General features: G+C 42.2%; 3 protein-coding genes across 4 annotated transcripts in view; 2 read left to right on the plus strand and 1 right to left on the minus strand.

Moving 5' to 3' along the window:
- Positions 1-1,352, plus strand: part of Zdhhc5 (zinc finger DHHC-type palmitoyltransferase 5) — a 26,845-nt gene extending 25,493 nt beyond the window's left edge. For both annotated transcript variants that reach the window (XM_051184346.1, XM_051184347.1), the window contains exon 12: positions 44-1,352. In XM_051184346.1, coding sequence (XP_051040303.1) covers positions 44-209 — 166 coding nt within the window. In that variant the 3' untranslated portion in view covers positions 210-1,352. The remainder of the gene's footprint in view (positions 1-43) is intronic.
- On the minus strand, positions 1,093-11,043 carry Med19 (mediator complex subunit 19). Its single transcript, XM_051184356.1, has 5 exons — positions 10,740-11,043; positions 4,137-4,393; positions 3,914-4,010; positions 3,524-3,618; positions 1,093-2,836 (listed from the first exon to the last, which is right to left on the minus strand). The coding sequence occupies exons 1-5, from the start codon at positions 10,954-10,956 to the stop codon at positions 2,768-2,770; spliced, it is 735 nt and encodes a 244-aa protein (XP_051040313.1). The 5' UTR covers positions 10,957-11,043; the 3' UTR covers positions 1,093-2,767.
- Positions 11,044-11,277: 234 nt separating this feature from the next.
- Tmx2 (thioredoxin related transmembrane protein 2) lies at positions 11,278-19,382 on the plus strand. The gene is made up of 8 exons (XM_051184355.1): positions 11,278-11,547; positions 14,635-14,695; positions 14,910-15,023; positions 15,684-15,760; positions 17,115-17,221; positions 17,589-17,654; positions 17,756-17,885; positions 18,314-19,382. The coding sequence occupies exons 1-8, from the start codon at positions 11,359-11,361 to the stop codon at positions 18,458-18,460; spliced, it is 891 nt and encodes a 296-aa protein (XP_051040312.1). The 5' UTR covers positions 11,278-11,358; the 3' UTR covers positions 18,461-19,382.
- The last annotated feature ends 380 nt before the right edge of the window (positions 19,383-19,762 follow it).

Raw genomic sequence — 19,762 nt, forward strand, 5'->3', positions numbered from 1 at the left:
TTGTGTTTCTTTTCCTGATGTCTGTTTCTTCTTTTTCCCTCAGAGATGAAGTACAGCTCAAGACCACCTACAGCAAATCCAATGGGCAGCCCAAGAGTATAGGTTCAGCTTCCCCTGGCCCAGGACAGCCACCTCTCAGTAGTCCCACAAGGGGAGGAGTCAAGAAGGTGTCAGGGGTGGGCGGTACCACTTATGAGATTTCTGTGTGAATCTTGGCGCCTCCCCTGTCCTACACCTCTGCACCTACACCAAAGGGCCTCAGGTGGCCACTTTCTTTCCCTCAAGGGTCTCCCTTACTTTGCATGGACATTTTTAAACCACCGATTCCAAGAGGATGAGGCTTGTTTTATAAAATGCCATGGCGTTGAGGAGAGTTGGGGCCCTGAGACAGGGGTGGCAACCCCCCCCTTTGATCTTTTAAGACCTTCCCTTCTTTGATCCCTGGACCAGACTCAGTGGACACTTGTGCAATTGCTTGCCCTGGAGGGAACCAGATCATTTTTAAACCAGAAATAATTTTTTTTATTATTGTTACGGATTCTATTTTTTTCCTCTTCTCCGTTACCAGGTGTGTGTGTACATATATATATATACATATATATATATTATAAATATCAAAGAAATTATATATCTATCCTGGGATGGGAAAACAAGGGAGGGATATATAGATATATATATATAAGGAGGGGGAATTTATTCTTCCCTTTCCTTAGACCAGCAGGAAAAGAGACTAAAAAGTCTTTCTTTTCCCCATGGTTCCCTCTTTTGTCCCAGTTGTCAACTAAGGAAATAGCACCCTCTGCTGGTGCTAAGTGATTAGGAAAGAAACCTGGGTAAGCCTGGGGTTCTTGGTCAGATAAAGGAACCTGCAGAGTTTTCTAGGCTCATTGACATCATTTCCCGAGGAAAGGGGTCACAGTTCCATGATGGTGGTGGGAGATCAGGAAAAGAGCTTGGCCTACTTTACATAACATCAGGCAACCTTCCTCCCCCCATTCTTGGGAGATAGGGATTGTGGTGGGCTTAGTGGGCCTCTTCAATGCTTCCCTATTACTTACTGTTAAAATGATCTTAAAAATCCAAGGCCAGAAGAGAAGAATCCAAAAAGCAATATTTTTCATCATATGCCAAAAATGGGATAGAGAGAAGGAGTGGCAGGCCTGGGCCCCTCCAATTGTCCCCTGGGGTTTACCCCTTAGCCCACCTCAATATGGTGCTGGGTAGAAGGGGTAGCTGGATTCTTACCTTTAAACAGGGAAGATCCCAGCCTCTATACAGAGACCCTTTAATTTTTTATTCTGATTAGCCATTTTAAACCAACAAGGAATAAAATAAATCCTGATCTAACCAGCTCCACCTGACTCATGTTTTATCTGGTTAAGGCAAGGTGAATGGGCTTGTGGGAAGTCAAAAGGAAAGCCTCATTCTCTAGTCTGCTTTTATTCTGGCTATCAAATTAAATGCTCTGCTGGGTAAGAGAAACCTAACTTTTCATAACAAAAACTTCTGTCTTTTGATAACTAGAGAACTGGTGTCACTCCTTAATTTCCTCTTTAGAAAGTAAGGTAGGGGCTGGAAAGATGGCTCGGCAGTTAAAAGTACTGACTGCTTTTCTAGAGGACCCAGGTCCAATTCCTGGTATCCACATAGCAGTTCTCATCTATCTGCAACTCCAAGATATGACACCCTCACACAGATATACATGTAGGCCAAACACCAATACATCTAAAAGTAAATAAAAATTTTTTTTAAAAGTAAAGTAAAAAGCCAAGCATGGTGGTATATGCCTTTGATCCCAGAACTTGGGAGGTGGGTCTCTTAAGCTTGTGTTCCTCATAGCAGGTTACATGGCGAGATGCTGTTCCAAAACAACAAACCAAAAACTTGTTTTTCCCAAACAACCAAATCCATTTTTTAAACTAAAGAATAAGAGAAGTGCTAAACTTCTTGTCAGAGATTCATTTAAAAAGCACATAGGAAAAAGGGGAAGGGAAAAGATAAGCTTGCTTAGCATCTACAAGGTTTGGGACAGTCCCTAGGAGAAAGAGTGGGAGTATGAGATACCAGTTTTTTTTTTTTTTTTTTTTTTTTGGGGGGGGGGTTCCCCCTGCTACAACATGCTGGTAATGGTGGGTAGTTCATTTATTTATTTATTTACTTATATGTTCCCTGTTGTATATCAACACAGGCATAAACCTCATTTTGGCTAGCTTTCCTGACAGGATGAAGATCATTCAGGCACTAGGCTGTGAACATGGGCAAAATATTAGCTAACTGTTGTTTTTTGACCAGTTCTCAGCTCTAATTTTGATTTCCCAGTCTAAGGAAATAATGTGATGGCAAGATCTAAAATCTCTTATATTCTCAACAGTGCCTTGTCTTAAACTACCTCAGACAGAATGATAATTGCCTCTTAAAAAAGGTAGCCATACTAGCCAGTTTGTTAAGATACCTTCTTCTTTTTCTTTAAAGAAAACCCTAACAAATGAAGTTCTGAAATCAAATTACACTAAAGAGGGGTACAAAAAACAACAACAAAAAAAAACAGATTCTTGTGAAAAGGGATGCCTATGAAAAAGCCAACTGAACTAAACCATAAAAAAGTATGGCCCTTCTCTAAAAGTGTATTAGTCACAAGCACAGCAGGGGCTGGCCTCTGTCTAGCTGTTGGATACCCCAAGGCAATGCCTGAGTGCCTGGAAGACAGTTCTTGTCAGCAGGTTCACTGCAATAGGGAAGTCATCCTTGGCAGAGTTCCGTAGTCCTGTTAGCGGAGGCTGCTGCTGCTGCTGGCCTGGGAGCTTCCCATACCTGGGTGGTCTGGACTATGTCGGTTCTGGGAGAGATAAAAGGGTTAAGAACATTTAGACACTAAAAGATGACCTTGCTGGACATGGTACATGCCTTTAATTCCAGCTCTCTGGAGAGAGGCAGAAGCAAGCCTGGTCTATAGTGAGTTCCAGGCCAGCCAAAGCTACATCTAAAGACCTTGTCTCAAAATAACAAAAAAGCCTAAATAAATAATAACAGGATGAGCCTGCTAACATAGACTTGTAATCTCAGTTGCTTTGGAGGCAGAGTTAGGAAGATGGCAAATTCAAAGTCTGCCTGGGCAACTCAGTGAAACTGTCTCAAAAATTATCAGTAAACAAGCAAAATGAAAACGTTTATTAAAGAGGAGACTGGGTATGGCTCAATGGTAAGGCACTACCTCAAAAAGAGTCAAAGAACTACTAGCCTTGGCCAAGGCTATAAACAAAAAATGTTTGCCCTGGGTTTTCAATCCTCGGTCCAACTTGAGGCAAAGGATTCTAGTAAAGAAAGGTGAGATGGGGGCTGGATAGATGGCTCTGGTTATGAGCATGAACTGTCTTGTAGAAAACCCCAGTTCAGTTCCCAGCACCACCATAGAGTAGTAGTGACTGAGCTACAGGGCCAAAGCCCTCTTGGTCTCTGTGGGCATTGCACTAGTGTAGGGAAACACATATACATAAAACAACCAGTTACTACAACAACTCTCTACCTTCTTCTTTTTCTTCTCTTTCTTCTTCCTTTTTCGTTCAGGATCTTCTTCCTTTTTCTTTTTCTTCTTTTTGTGATCTGAATCAGATGGTGTTTCTGTAGGAGACATTAAGAGCCTATAACCTTACGTTTGATGTTGAGTTAATATCTACTGCTATGAACTCTTAAGGCTACAAGAAAACCTAATACCAGGGGAGCTGCTTTTTTTCTACGAGTCCAGAAAGAATATAGAGGTGCTGGCAGAGCAGCTGTACAAAGTCACTGCTTGTCCAAGAAATGTCAATACATGAATTCCTTCTTGGGGAAATCTGGGAGTCCAGAGAAACTGAGCTTAACTGAAGGCCATGCAGACTTGGGCCAGGGTCTTGGTGGTCTGAACAGAAGTGCTTACCTGGAGGAACAGGATCCTGGGTACGGCTTTGTTTATGCTTGTGCTTATTCTTCTTCTTGGGAGGCTGAATATGCATCAGACGACACTGCTCTGGCAACTGAGGGTACCAAAGGAAGGTTCAGGCGGAGAGAGCAACTGCCCTCTCCCAGACTTGGAGACAAAGCTACCTCCATACCTTTGAGGCCTCCCCATTTGTTTTCTTCCTCCCCAAGAAGGGACTTACCGGGCCAGTATGCAGGCGGAAACCAGACAGCATGGTCCCTGTGATTGGATTAAAAGAGCTACTGAGAATAGGAGGCTTCTCAATGAGGGATCGGAGGCTGCTGTTGTCATGGGAGCCAGGGAGATCAATCATCCCTGGTAGGTCAGGCAGGAAGTTACTTAGCTTCTCCTTCACTTTCTTCCCACAGAATTTATTATAGGCCTGTTCCAGGTTGTAGTGTGTGATTAAATTGGTGCTGCCTGTCAGCTCTGTGCTGCCTAGAAAACAGCAATAATGAAGTTATATAAAAGTAGATGATAATATTTTGTCACTAACTCAATAGGAATTGAAGGAAAAAAGAACTTTCGGTTTTCTTTATCTGTATGCTTATTTGCCTACATGTATACATGTGTACCATGTGTATGTCTGGTGCCTGCAGACACCAAAAGAGAGGACTGAATCCCCTAGAACTGGAGTTACAGATGGTTGTGAGTTGCCCTAGGAACTGAACCTGGGTCAAGGGTAGCCCATACTACTAACTGTTGAGTTATCTCCTAACTCTCCAGCCCCATGAAGGACTTAGTTAACTACTAATGAGAAATCTATTTAAAAAACAAAACCAAAAACTACTGTCTTAGTCACTGTTCTAGTGTTGTGAAGAGGCATTACCACAGCAACTCTTACAATTGTAAGAAAGCACTTAATTGGGGAGTTGCTTAACAGTTTCAGAGGTAGCATGGTGCTGGAGGGGTTGAGCGCTACCTACTGATCCACAGGCAGAAAGTGGGAGCCTAAACTGGGCATGGAACCTCAAAGCCCATCCCCAGTGATGCACTTCCTAATCCTAATCTATTCAAGGAGTTCCACTCTCTCATGACAATAAACATTCAAATAAATGAGCCTATGGATACTATTCTTATTCAAGTCACAATTACAGGATTCCAGCACTCAAAATGTTTCAGATTTAGAAGCATTCCAGACTTCACATTTCTGTATTTGGGATTTGTAATTAGTAAAATCTATGCAAATATTTTGAAAAACTACAAAATTTGAAACATTTTAGATAAGCATTTTAGATAGCAGATACTAAATCTGTAATGATATAACAGCCAGGTGTGGTGGTGCATACCTGTAAGCCTGTAATGCCAGCACTCTGAAGGCTAAGGCAAGACAGCTGCATTCAAGACCAGCTTGGGCTATATAGTGAGATCCTGTCTCAAATACCCGAACTCAGTAACACATAACAAACACAAAATGCTACACTATAGGCTAAAGGGAATGGAAACAGAATAATGCAAGTAGGGCAGATAGAAACCGAAAACAAAAATAAAACCAGACTAGAATAACTTACATGACACTGAATCATGTACCAATCCATTTTTTTTTTTTTATATAAAATGTCCCACAAACATCTCACCTGGATCAGGATAACAGGACCTTGAAGTTTAGTTCCAGATAACTAAAAATCAAATCTGATGAAGTGGAATGAAGGTCTTGTCAGGGGCCCTCTGTTGGCTGTGCATTTATTTACATATTTATTGAGATAGTATGTTGCTATATGAGACAGTATGTAGTTCTAGCTCACCTCAAACTTGTGGTAACTTCCTGCCTTAGCCTCCTGAGTGCTGGTGTTATAGGTGAGTGCCACCATGCTTCGCATTATTATTATTATTATTTTTAATAGGAAGACAAGTCACCATAGGAAAACAGGAGATTCTGTGGTTATGACTATCTTGTAACCAACATACCAATATGTTTATTCTTTATGATACCAGGTATTACCTTATGAGCAACCAGAATTCTAATACTAGCTGGCTTCTCTGCTGTTGTTTCTTTATCTAGGTAATAGGATAATAGCTTGGCATTTCATTTTTTTAAAATTTATTTTATGTGCACTGGCATCTCCCAAAACTGGAGTTACAGACAGTTGCAAGCTGCCATGTGGGTTCTGGGAATTGAACCTGGTCCTCTGGAAGAGCAGCCAGTGCTCTTAACCACTGCACTCTCTCTCCAGCCTTGCATTTAATTATTTTTAAGGCTCACTGATTTAAAACAACAACAGCAGCATCAACAAAACAAAAGTACAAGGCTCTACCAATATATTCAGTGGCTGACCTTTTTTTTTTTTTTTTTTTGGAAAAGAATAAAAATATGCTAAAATAAGAACCACATAGAATAGAAATATTTAACTTACAACCTAACTGATAATTATGAAAACATACAGATAAAGTGGCTTGTTTATAATCATTTACTTGGGAAAGTTCAGGTTCTGAACTGTGAGCCCTTGAGGGCACAGATGGTGTCTTATTCACATGACTAGTTAGTGCCCAGGTTATACACTAAATGTTTCTGAAATAAACAAGCATTTTTCTTCTGGTCTAGGTCTTACTCTACCTGTTTCCTTCTTTTCTTTGCCAATGACTCAGAAGAGTGAGTTCAACAGTTTGGATACTTAGCTTTACAATGCCTTGTAACCGTAACTGGCACTGCCTTCTACTTGCCAGGGCTTCTCCTTCCAGATGGTTATGTATAAAGCTCAGTTGAGAGGTACTTGGTGCTTTTCATAATTTGTAAAAAAGGAGTTCCAGCTGATCAAAGTGGTATACAGCAGTAATCCCAACACTGAGGAAGTGAGGCAGGAAGATCACAAGCTCATGCTCATCCTTGGCTACATGAATTTGAGGCCAGCCTAGGTGACATGAGACTGCAATAAAGGAGGGGGAATTAAGGAAGTAAATATCAGGGGGCTGTTTAGATTAGATAGCTCAGCAGATGACCCAGATTCCACTCCCAGGACCCACAAGGCAGCTTACAGGCATTTGTATGTAACTCCTGTTCCAGGGAACCTGATGCCCTCCTCTCTGACCTCCATGGATACCAACCACACACATGGTCACAAATATACATGCAGGAAAACATTCATACATATAAAATAAATGCTAGGGGCTGGAGAGATGGCTCAGAAGTTAAAAGCTTCAGCAGCTCTTCCAGAAGTCTTGAGTTCAATTCCCGGCAACTACATGGTGGCTCACAACGGACTATAATGAGATCTGGTACCCTCTCCTGTCATGCAGGAATATATCAGAACACAGTATACATAACAAATAAATCTTAAAAATAAACACTACAAAAATACAGAAATACGAAGCTGGGTGGTGGTGGTACATGCTTTTAACACCAGCACTTGGGAGGCAGAGGCAGGTGGATCTTTGTGAGTTTGAGGCCAGCTTGGCTTACACAGTGAATGCCAGAACAGGCTCTAAAGCCACACAGAGAAACCTTGTCTGGGGGTGGGGGGAAAGACAAGAAATATGAGTTTAACTTCTATTTAAACTGTTAGTTCTCTGAAAATTATTAATAAAATTCCTTCATAAGCCATGACTTTTGAAAACAAATCTTGAAACTTTCATTTTCTTTCCTTTCTTGGAATTCTAAATCCTGTTCACATCACTATAGCCTCTTTATTCCAATTGAAACTCACATTCTGTAATTGTAGAAAACAATACTTCTTAGTTAAAACAAGATAAGAAAACAGTGGCAGCTTGCTTGTGTAGCAATGTGGAAGACCTTGAATGTGATTCCAGGTAATGGGGGAGTTGGAGGAGAGGCAAAGAAACTGCTACTTAAATTCCCATGGTATAAGCCACTCAAGTCACTCTATGGTGGCTCATGCTCTTAATTGTAATTTCAGCACTTGGGAGGTTGAAAACACAGCCAGGGCTACACAGAGAAACACTATCTTGAAAAACAAACAACAAAAAATCATGGCATTTGAGCTTAATACTTTGTTTTTCAAGACAGGGTTTCTCTATGTAGCCCTGGATATCCTAGAACTTACTCTATATGTAGACCAGGCTGGCCTGAACACACAGAGTCTAATACTTAAAAAAAATATATTATTATTATTTTAGATTTACTTTACTTTGTATGTAAGAGTACTTTTCCTGAATGTTTGTCTGTTTGCCATATGCATGCACGATGCCTACAGAAATGGTGAGCCTCCAAGTGGGTGCTGTGAATTGAGCTCCAGTCCTCTGCAAGAACAAGTGCTCTTAACCACTGAGCCAACTCTCTAGTCCCTGATTCTAATGCTTTTTAAAAAATGATTTAAAATTTTTTTTTTGTGACAGTCTCTCTAGTATTGGATGAGTTAATATGCCTTGAACTCAGAGAGATCCTCCTGTCTCTGCCTCCCAAGGGCTGGGATAAAAGGTGTGAACTCATCCTGAAGGATTTATTTTTACCTTATTTGTATGTATATGTGTTTGTGATATGTGAATGTATTCCACATATTATTTGAGTGCTTGTGGAGCCCAATAGAGAGTGTTGGGGTCCCTGGAGCTGGAATTATGGGTAATTGTGAAGTCCCCATGTAGGTTCTGGGTACCAAGCTGGGGTCCTCTGGAAGAACCAAGTGCTCTTAACCTCATAACCTGGGAGCCATCTCTCCAGCTCCCATGGCCCTTTTTGAGACAGGTGTCATGTAGCCGAGAGTGGCCTTGAACTTTTGATGAAGCCAAGGATAACCTTGGACTCCCAATCTTCCTGCCTACACCTCCAAAGTGCTGAGATTACAGACATGTACCACCATGCCTGATTTGTCAAGCATGGACACCGAATACAGGACTTCATGCTTGCTAAGCATGTACTCTACCAACTGAGCTACATCTCCAGTCTTCCTATTCATATTTTTATGCGAACTTAGCTTTGGAGCCCAATCAACCACTACTCTACTACTCTTCCATGCAACCCCCCACCCCCACCCCCAGTAACAGCCCTGGCTGTCTTGGAACTCATTCTGTAGATCAGGATGGCCTTGGACCTACAATCTGTCTGTCTCCCAAGCACTGGGATTAGAGGCATGCACTACTGCTCAGCTGACAGTTTATTCTTGCTGCCATTTTGGCTAACAACATATTCTGAAAACCATCAGGTAGTTTTTAACATTTCCCCTAAAATGTCTGAAACAAGACTACAAAGTAATAAGATTGACAACAACAACAAAAACAAACAAACAAAAATACAAGCACAACCCTTAAACCATGTACTTTAAATCTCAAGTAAAAATGAAAATAAGCTACCTAAAGACCAGGCTTACTAATCTCCACTTCTCACACCATCCCTCCTTCCATTCCAATATACCCAGCATTTGCCTAGAACAGAAATCAGTATTTGTCAACTGATTTACACAAACAGGTACAGTTAGAACAGATAATGCAAAAGACAAGAGACCTGGAGGCAGAGACAAGTGGTCTCTGTGAGTTCAAGATCAGTCAAGTCTATAGTGAATCAAAACAAAACACTAACAAAAAAACTAAAAGACAACTGTTGGACGACACCTATCACTAAAGGACAGTCAATTTCTCTATGCTTCAGTTTCTCAATTATAAAACACAGACAATACCTATCTAAAGGGGTTACAAAAGTATTACATATTGTTACAACCTGATATGAGATTCAAATTATTTTACTAATAGTTACTGGAACTGAGGACCTTTATTGAAGCAGGAGCCCATGTCACTTAGGCTGGGCTTGAACTCTAGATCTTCCTGCCTTCACCTTCTGAGTGCTGGTGTGTAGTACTACAAATCCCTAAGACTTAAAATGTCCAGAACCCCTCTTGACTTTTAGGCCTTCAAACCTTTTCTTTGCACAACTTCCTACTCTTAGACTATCATACCCTCTGTACAAGACACCCCAAGTCTTCTCTCTTTTTATATTTGTTTCTGTAGGTTCTGTACATGTACCCTGTATCCAATTACTTCTCTACAGCTAAGATTTGGTCCAAACCATTATTTCTTTACTGAACAATGGCTGGTAACATGCAGAATATTTGAAAATCAATCATTTCGATCATTTTGCACCCTTGTTGAAATGGCTTCGATTTGAAATTTAAACAACCTACATTGCCTTAGAAAGGTCTTTGCCTATCTCCCATCACTACTGGATTTGTTTGCTTTACTTGAGTCCAATCTGTCTTCTGCCCCTTAGATATTCCAAGTTTTCCCCCCAAAACAGTCTCCTGATCTGTTAAGTCTCTTGTATCTAGAAGTATCTCTTTTCTGTCCATGGATGGTTTTGTTTACTCTTGAATGCTACCTACTCAGAGAAGATCTGTGAAAACACCGTCTCTTGCATGGCAGGCAAGAGTCCTACCAATGAGCCATGTGCCCCCGATTTCCAAATAATTCTATGAAAGAAAGCATTGGTTCAATTTTCATATTTTCTTTGAACAAGTTAGTCTCCGAGTCCCTGACAAAGATGACAACTTACTATATACCTGACAGACTTTAAACTAAAGTCTTAGCGTTTCTACAAATGTTAAATCTGGTCTCCCAAGTTCCCAAACAATGGCTCACGTTTCTATAAAGTCACAAACGGCGGTCAGAGAATCCGGTCACAGAACTTCACGCCAGAAGTTGTCCCAGATAGTCACACCCACCCCAAATCCATCCCATGAAATCAAGCCATCTCTTAGGGTTATGAATCGCCCAAGAGCTTCAGGCACTGAGTTGCTCACTGGCCACGCGTCCTCGATTCCTTCACACCGCGCACAGTAGGCAGAAAGCCACACCCGTCACCTAATCTATTATCTAATTGGCTGCTTTTGGCCCCACTTCTCACCCGGCAATTCCCGCATAAGGTAGAAGGGGCCGCTTCCAGCAGTCGATTTTTCTGCGCCCGCGGGGGCCGAGGTCGCAGTCGGGGGCGCGGCCGTGCCTGGACCACCTCCTGGAGGAGGCGGTGGTGGCGGGGGCGGCTTTCCAGGCCCGAAACCTAGGGCGCTTGGGGGTGGTGGGGGGTCGGTTTGAGCTCCAAACAGCGCCGTGAAATTCTCCATAGCACTCTCGGCTCCTGCATTACCCGGGATCTGGGGTTAAAAACTTTCATTGGACAGTACTTTCACAGGGTACCACCCTCGTCCTCGAAGAGCTTCCCGTCATTGGATACATTAGACCCCGCCTACCACCTTCCGGCAATTACTTCCGTCGCTCTAAGAGACAGGGAAGTAGCTCGCAGTCTTACAGCCAATAAAATGACTCAGGTAAAAAAGCGACAACTCTATAGACCAATGGGATATCTAACTCATTTTCTCGTCTATCATAGCACCCAATAAACGATCTACATCCGGGTCCAGAGGCGTTGCATCTGATATTTGGCCCAATAGAAGCCTCGCTGGTGGGGGGCGGCGGAGGGAAGAGCTGGGGGACCGAACGCAGCCTGGGAGAGAACAGGCAGGAAGATGGCTGTCCTCGCGCCTCTGATTGCTCTGGTGTACTCGGTGCCGCGGCTATCTCGATGGCTGGCCCGACCTTACTGCCTTCTGTCTGCCCTGCTCTCCGCTGCTTTCCTCCTCGTGAGGAAACTGCCGCCCATTTGCAACGGTCTCCCCACGCAGCGCGAAGATGGCAACCCGTGTGACTTTGACTGGGTGAGCGCCCCCTGCCTCAGCTCTCAACCTTGACCATCCCTGCCCCTGCAGGTGCATATGAAAGTATGGGGGGTATAGACTTCGGGATGTAACCATCTAACACACTGAATGGAGATGCTAGACCGTTACTAGTCTTAACCTACTTGTTTAAGATGGAGAAACAGATTCCAGGGTTTCTTCACACATAAACAGTGTTCTACAGTGATGCCAAGCTTCCTGGAGCACCGGAGAGGAAGGCAGGCAGTCCAGTAGTAGAAATACCATTTTAAATCATTTATCTGTCAATTTGGTAAATTGATTTCAGTGTAGTTATTTATGTATTTGGCAAATTGATCTCGGTGCTGTTAGGCGACTTTCCCAAGGTCACACAGCGTTCAGAAAGTGCTGTCTAACCTTGTTCAACTCAATGATAGGCCGGCGGACTTAGATCGCTAACTCAACAAAATGACTTAGGTGGAAAATCAACAGCATAACTACCCTGGCCACCGTAACTGCACATAATATCATCCTCAGAGGGATAGAAAGACAGAGATTACAAGAACACAAGGAGCGGGAAGCCCCTCATTGTTTGAGAAGCAATAATTTCAGAACAATTAACATTTGTTGTGAAGATTGTGGATATAGAGCTAACATTCCTTCCCTATCCAAATATTTATTTAAAGTAGCAGTGATCCTGAGGCTGGAGAGATGGCTCATTGGTTAAGAACACTTGCTGCTCTTCTAGAGGTCCTGAGTTCAGTTCTCAGGAACCACATGATGGCTCCCAACCATATGTAATGAGATCTGGTGCCCTCTTATGGCCCACAGGGAGAAATGCAAATGGAACATTGAATACATAATAAATTTAAAAAAAAAAATTGTAGTGACCCAGACTTAAGGACTGAAGGTATTACTGTAACCTTGGGTATACCTTATTTCTTTCCTCAGACATTTCTGGGACTCTCAAACAAGATTATTAACTTTGTTTACATTAAAGATACTGTACTTTCACAGGCTTTGTGTTATACCTCCTTAATCCCAGAACTCTGGAGACAGAGGCAGGTGGATCTCTGAGTTTGATGTAAGCCCTCCTGGTCTTACATCATTCCAGGTCAGACAAGATTACATAGTGAGACCCTGTCTCAAAAGGACACCACACCAGATACCCTACCTTTCTCCTTCCCTATGCTCTATAGTCATACCTTATAAATTGTAAACTGGGTGGTGGTGATGCCAATCTTAATCCCAGCACTTGGGGGGGGGGGCAGAGGCAGGTGGACCTCTGAGTTCAAGGCCAGCCTGGGATACATAGTGAAACCCTGTCTCAAGAAAAATAAAAAATAAAAAAGAAAGAATCACCCTATGATTTCATCTAGCCTTCTTAGCTACCCTTTGAAGATAACTTCAAATCTCACCAATACGGTATAGATGACTATGGTAAAGAAAATGAAGTGCCCATGTCATGCCAGGCAGTGGTGGCACACACCTTTAATCCTAGCATTTGGGAGGCAGGAGCAGGTGAATCTCTGTGAGTTTGAGGCCAGCCTGATCTACAGATTGAAACCCTGTGTCAAAAACCAAAACCAAACCTTACATACTCTAATGATAATCCAAATTTGATCCCCAATGCCCACGTTAGGAAGCTTATGGCTGCCTGTAACTCCAGCCTTAGGGATCTTTTTCAGGCACCTTGACTCAGTTGCACATACACGAATACATATACATGATTAAAAACTAATAAAATTGAATATTGAAATAGTTTTAAGAATACCTCAACTCTGGGGGCTGGAGAGATGGCTTAATGGCTAAGAGCATTAGCTACTCTATTAGGGAACTTGAGTGAGGTTCCTCACATCCACATGGTTGGAAACAACTATCCATAATTCCAGTTCAGCACTGACTTCTGGTCTCTGTGAGTACTAGACATTCTGTACTCTTATAGACATTCAGTAATAAGCAAACTTATAGATATTCAGATAGACCACTAAAATACACATAAAATAAAAATAACTCTTTAAAAGTGAGCACATGCACTCTAAGCTCTTCATACTGGCCAACTGTGAAACTCTGATTTAATGAAACTAGGAGTCCCAGTTTGGTCTGAGTGGGCTCCTAAAAGATGAGGGGAACTCCTCTGGCTGTGCCTTTAGTCCTTCTGGCCTGCAACTTGTTATGTAGACCAAGATAGATTTGTGCTTTTGGCATTTCCCCTGTATCTACCCTTCAGAATGCTGGGTTCACATATGTGCACTACTACCTATGGACTGGCCCTTTGTGTACACTGAAGGTGCAAAACAATACAAATTTGAGACTCATTGGAAAGAAATTGTAAAAATAATAATATTATAATAGTAACTGTAAAAAGCGCAGCGTGGTAGTACACCTCTGTAATATCAGCATTCGGAAGGTAGAGACAAGATCACAAGTGTAAAGTAAACCACTTTAGGGAATTGGATTCTACCTTGACCTACAAAACATTCTCGAAAACAAAACAAAGTTCAAAAAAATAAAGACAAACCATTGTAGCCTAAACTATATAGTAAGATCCTTCCTCAAAACCAAATAACAAAAAAGAACCCAGCACTTGAGAGGCTGAGGTGGGAGGAGCATAGTGAGTTTGAAACGTGCCTGAACTACACAATGAGATAGAATGAAAGAACAGTTTGGCAAGTTATCCTCGAACTTCCACATGTGTGCTGTGGCACATGCATGGGTATACACACACATTTTAAATAAATGTAGTTAAAAAAAAAAAAAAGAAAACCACTGAGATATGGTCATGTACCACTATAATCCTGGTACTTTAGAGGCTGAGACAGGAGAATTGCTTGGGCAAGATAGTGAGAGAAAGTCTCAAGAATGGAAGGGGAGGAGAGAGTGAGAAAAAAGAAAACACAAAGGTCGGGGATTTGCAGAAAGATACTATTCAGTTGCCAAGAGTAGACTCTAAACCTAGCTTTTTGGACTTGTTGCTCCCACTACACCTTAGCCAACTCCAGTTATTTCTTTGTTACCAACCCAAGCTGGATCTCTAGTTTTGCATCTTTTGTTTTGCACTCTATCCCACTAGCTTCATTCTCCACGTTGCTGTCTTTGATTATCTTCCAGAGAGAAGTGGAGATCCTGATGTTCCTCAGTGCTATTGTGATGATGAAGAACCGCAGGTCCAGTAAGCTCACCTGCTTTGTTTGCTCTCACTGGGGGTTAGGACTCATGCCCTGGAGAAGTGCTTTTAATGAACTAGTTCCACATTTCATGCCAGGGGCTAATTTGACCTTGGACTCTATCCTCTCCTTCCCATTCCCATTTCAAAGTACCCCAGAAAGAGGGACAAGGAGTGGGAGCCTTCAGCCCAGCCTGACTGTGGTATCTCTGTGTTCCAGTCACTGTGGAGCAACATGTAGGCAACATCTTCATGTTTAGTAAAGTGGCCAATGCAATTCTTTTCTTCCGCCTGGATGTTCGAATGGGTCTGCTGTACCTCACACTCTGCATAGGTGAGAAAATGGCTTTTATTACATTACAGTTCTATCATTAATAATTTGAAATAGTAAAGTTTTTTGATAAAGGCTTGATTTTTTTGGGGGGGGTTCTTTTTTATTGCGAGACAGGGTTTCCCTGTGTACTTTTAGAGACTGTCCTAGAACTAACTCTTGTAGACCAGGTTGGTCTCGAACTCACAGAGATCCACCTGCCTCTGCCTCCCAAGTGCTGGGACTAAAGGCATGTGCCAACACCTCCCCGAAAAGGCTTGATTTTTAAGGACCAGATTCCAATCTTTATTTTATACCTAATAAATTGTATTTGTAGCTCTTTAAAAAAACATAATTTACTCTTATTTTATGTGAATTGGTGTTTTGCCTGCATGTATATGTGTGTGAGGGTATCAGGTCTTGGAGATACAGGTAGTTGTTCTTAGTTGTCACGTGGGTGGTGGGAATTGAGCCCAGGTCCTATGGAAGAACTGCTCTTAACTGCTGAACCATCTCTCTAGCCCATATTTGTAGCTCTTAATTGTATGTAGTTGCTAAGTATTTACTTAGTATTTTAAGAGGAATATGTGCTAGAGATTTATGTACTCATGTGTATTCTTTGATGTCTGAAATTCCTGAGTGGATTTGCTGTGTATGTTACTGACTTCTTTTCTCTGTGTTTAGTGTTCCTGATGACCTGCAAGCCACCCCTGTACATGGGTCCTGAGTACATCAAGTACTTCAATGATAAAACCATTGATGTGAGTATTCTACTTTCTGTTTCTTGGGTCCTGCTCTGTGGTTTTGTGCTCTTCATTCATAAAGATAGTGCCTCAGGATGGAAGTTGGTAGCTGGGGTTGGTAGAGCATAATTGCTATCCTGTTATTTGGGAGTCTGGGGTAGAATTGCTGCAAGATGTTTTTCTTTCTTTTTTTTTTTTTTTCCAGTTGTTTGTGTGTTTGTTCATTTTTGTTTTTCAAGATGAGATTTCTCTGTGTAGTCTTGATAGTCTTGAAACTGCCTCCGTAGACCAAGCTGGCCCTGAAAGAAGAGATCAACCTGCCTCTGCCTCCCAGTTGTTAGTATTAAAGGCATATGCCACCATCACCCAGTGGATTGATGTACATTTGAGGCCAGTATGGGCTACATAGTGAGTTCCATAGTATCTTACATAGTAAGATTCTGTCTCAAAAGAAAGACTGGTAGGCTGGTGAGATGACTCATCAGGTAAAGATGTTTGCCACAGGAGCCTTGACGACCTGAACTTGGTCCCTGGAACCCATGTAAAAGTAGCAGTGGGGAATCCACTCCACAGAGTTTTCCTGTGACCTCCCTATACGCACCATGGCATATACACAATAATAAATAAATTAATAAATAAATGTTATAAAACAAAAGGATTCAGTGGGTAAAATGGAGGTCCTTGGTGCCAGCCCTCAGTCTTTAGGCTGGAAAGAGAAAACTGTAAGTGGGCAATGGCCCATGTGCCTATACCCACGCTAACTACAATTAAAAACTTTAGGTTGGCCGGGCAGTGGTGGTACACGCCTTTAATCCCAGTACTCAGGAGGCAGAGGGAGGTGGATCTCTGTGAATTCGAGGCCAGCCTGGTCTACAGATCTAGTTCCAAGACAGGCTCCAAAGCTATACAGAAAAACCCTTTCTTGAAAAACAAAACAAAACAAAAAATCTTAATTAAAAAATTTAGGTAATTAAAAAAAATGTTGGTTGCCCGGTAGTAGTGGTAGTGGTACACACTTTTAATCCCAGCTCTCGGGAGGCAGAAGCAGGGAGATCTCAGTAAGTTCAAGGCCAGCCTGGTCTATAGAGCTAGTTCCAGAATAGCTAGGGCAGTTTCCCAGAGAAACAGTGTCTCAAAAAACCAAAACAAAGGGGGGAAAAATGGTCATTTTGCTTATGGTACAGTGCTTGCCTCCCATGTATGAGGCACTGGATTCAGTCTTTGGTACCAACAAACAAACCTGAAGAGGCTGTCAGGGTACTGGTTCATTATGGGAAGGGGAAATGTAAGGTAAGGAGTTAGTCACAGGTGTGAACCTCCTCAGCTGCCAGCTGTTTGTTTCAGCCTGTTCTCTCTTCCCTTTGTGTGGTAGGAAGAACTGGAGCGGGACAAGAGGGTCACTTGGATTGTGGAATTCTTTGCCAACTGGTCTAATGATTGTCAGTCATTCGCTCCGATCTATGCTGACCTGTCTCTCAAGTAAGTATGCAGGGGGCTGGAGAGGAGGCTCAGTGGTTAAGAGCACCAGCTGCTCTTCCAGAGGTCTTGGGTTCACATGGCAGCTCACAACTGTCTGTAACTCTAAGATCTGACAGCCTCACACAGACATACCTGCAGGCTAACCACCAACACACATAAAATAAAAAATAAATATAAATCAAGATTTTTTTTTTTTTAGAGATAAGTATGTAGAGTGAGGCTCGTCAAAATTGGAAACGTTGTGACTTCTTTCTCTGTCCTAATGTTGTATATCCAGAGTTGTTTCTCCCTTTCTTGCTCAGGTATCTATATTTCCAGTTCCCTCCATTTATCCCTACAGTATGTTAAATAATATATTTTTTTTCAGGTACAACTGTACAGGGCTGAATTTCGGGAAGGTAGATGTTGGACGCTATACTGATGTTGGCACAAGGTATGTGGATGCCTTGGCAGAGGGTCTGAGCTGAGAATTCCTTAGAGGGGTGTAAGTGATGGATACAGCTGTATTTACAAAATCCTCTCTGGATCCTCTAGGTACAAAGTGAGCACGTCACCCCTCACCAAACAACTCCCTACCCTGATCCTGTTCCAAGGTGGCAAGGAGATAATTCGTCGGCCGCAGATTGACAAAAAAGGACGAGCTGTCTCTTGGACCTTTTCTGAGGTACATGAAAAAAAATGGGCAACAATCTGGAAAATGATATACAACAATGAATGGGCTTTATACTTAGTCTGGATTTAATTCTGAGTTCTGCTACTGGCCCACTGTTTTTGAGAGTGTAGATTAGTTACTAGATGTTACCTAATAAGTAACTCAGCAGGTTTGTTATATGCTTGCTGCTGATACTGAGGAAAACCATACATAAGACTTAGTCTGTGAGGTGCTTGTAGTTTGTAGGCAATTAGGTTTCTCGTCAGTAAATTGGAGGTAGTAACACCTGGCTCGTAGGATTGCTTTACAGTTGCATGTAGATACAATTCTTGGCACAAAAACTGATCTCTAACGTATACTTAAATACCAAAGAAAAGTTAGGTTGGGTCTGAACTTTACCTTCCCACCTAATGCCTGATGTGTTCATCTCTTTTGCATAGGAGAATGTGATTCGAGAATTCAATTTGAATGAGCTATACCAACGAGCCAAGAAGCTGTCAAAGGGTGGAGGCAATGTGTCGGAAGAGAAGCCTGTGGCCTCTTCTCCCACTGCTGTGCCAGATGGGGAAAACAAGAAGGACAAATAGGATCCTGCATTGTTCTTGCTTCTTCTGTCAGTTTTTGGCACCTCTGAGGCCCAATTCCAGTTGTAACCACAATCCTTGCCCGAGGCTGTGGCTGTTTGTTTTCTCCTATTTGGCAGTGCCTGGGTTGGGGCAGGGTGCCTGCTTCTGATTTCTGAAGAAGTTCGGAGTCCAGGGAACCATGAAGCATTCATTCTATGGAAGGGCTGTTCTGCCCTGGCCAAGTGTTTCTCCCAGGGAGTGACCTCATGGATAGAGGTAGAAATGGTATCCCTCCAAGGTTGGGTCAGCATGTAAAATGCTATTCAACGCTTGGATATCACCAGTCTGTGGTTTCATTATGCCTCCTAGTGAGCCTGCAAAGCACAGACTAAATTAAACTCTAATATTAGATGTCAGAGTATAAAGCACTAAGAATTTTTCCTCAAGGACCCTTTCTTCCTTAGGCCTTTCTGGCTGATCTGTGGCATTCATTAACATAGTTAAGTTTAAGGGATTGGGGAAATGGCTCAGTGGTTAAGAGCACTGGCTACTCTCCCTTCGATTCCTAACAGCCACGTGGGGGGCCGAACTGTCTGCAACTCTAGTCCCAGGCAGTCCAGTAACATCTCCTGGCCTTGGCTGTCACTGTATGCATGTGGTGCACAAACATCCATGAAGGCAAAACACCCAAAAGGGGTGCATGTGGTATAATTTAATATTTAAGTATCACTGATCCCAATGACAAGCCTTCAACCAGAATTTTCATCATTGGAAATAAAATTAAACGGTCCCCCTGTACTGTGGGAACTGAGGGAAGGGCAATGTTAACTTGAGGGGTTCTTTTGTGTGGCTGGTAGGCTGGAATAAGAAAGCCCCAAGGCTGGACAGCTGTTTTCTACTATTGTCCACCCAGCTTTCCTTAATAAAGGGATTGTTATTTTGATTGCCTTGGTGTTTCTCCTTTATTAGAAAGTGAGCAGCTGTGAAAGAACTGCCCCAGTTTTTTTTTTTTTTTTTTTTGTTTTGTTTTTTGAATCTAAGATTGAATATTGAACTCAGGGAGTTTTTTGTTTTGTTTTTAATCAAACACACCTCTAGACCCTAATTAACTTTTTTTTTTTCCCCTTTTAAAGCTTGTGGGTGAGGTTCTTGATCTGTTGGAGAAATTAACCTCTAAATCACCATCCTCTTGATTCACCTAAATACCTGAGACTAAAGGCGTCAGCTACTGCGCCTGAATTATAAAATGGGCTGGGGTTCAAAGTCCACTTAACATCAAAGACCTTACTTTTGGTTTCACCACGTGAGGACATGGATCTCCAA

The sequence above is a fragment of the Phodopus roborovskii genome, unplaced genomic scaffold (assembly GCF_943737965.1).
Source record: "Phodopus roborovskii unplaced genomic scaffold, PHOROB, whole genome shotgun sequence".
In the NCBI taxonomy this organism is placed as follows: Eukaryota; Metazoa; Chordata; class Mammalia; order Rodentia; family Cricetidae; genus Phodopus; species Phodopus roborovskii.

Excerpts from the sequence above, each read along its gene's own strand:
- Med19 (XM_051184356.1), bottom strand. The coding sequence starts at position 10,956 with ATGGAGAATTTCACGGCGCTGTTTGGAGCTCAAACCGACCCCCCACCA. Across the intron at positions 3,619-3,913 it reads CCAGGATCCTGTTCCTCCAG|AAACACCATCTGATTCAGAT; the intron begins GTAAGCACTTCT and ends TGTCTCCTACAG. Across the intron at positions 2,837-3,523 it reads AAGAGAAGAAAAAGAAGAAG|AACCGACATAGTCCAGACCA; the intron begins GTAGAGAGTTGT and ends TATCTCTCCCAG.
- Tmx2 (XM_051184355.1), top strand. The coding sequence starts at position 11,359 with ATGGCTGTCCTCGCGCCTCTGATTGCTCTGGTGTACTCGGTGCCGCGG. Across the intron at positions 11,548-14,634 it reads ACCCGTGTGACTTTGACTGG|AGAGAAGTGGAGATCCTGAT; the intron begins GTGAGCGCCCCC and ends ATTATCTTCCAG. Across the intron at positions 17,655-17,755 it reads TATACTGATGTTGGCACAAG|GTACAAAGTGAGCACGTCAC; the intron begins GTATGTGGATGC and ends TGGATCCTCTAG.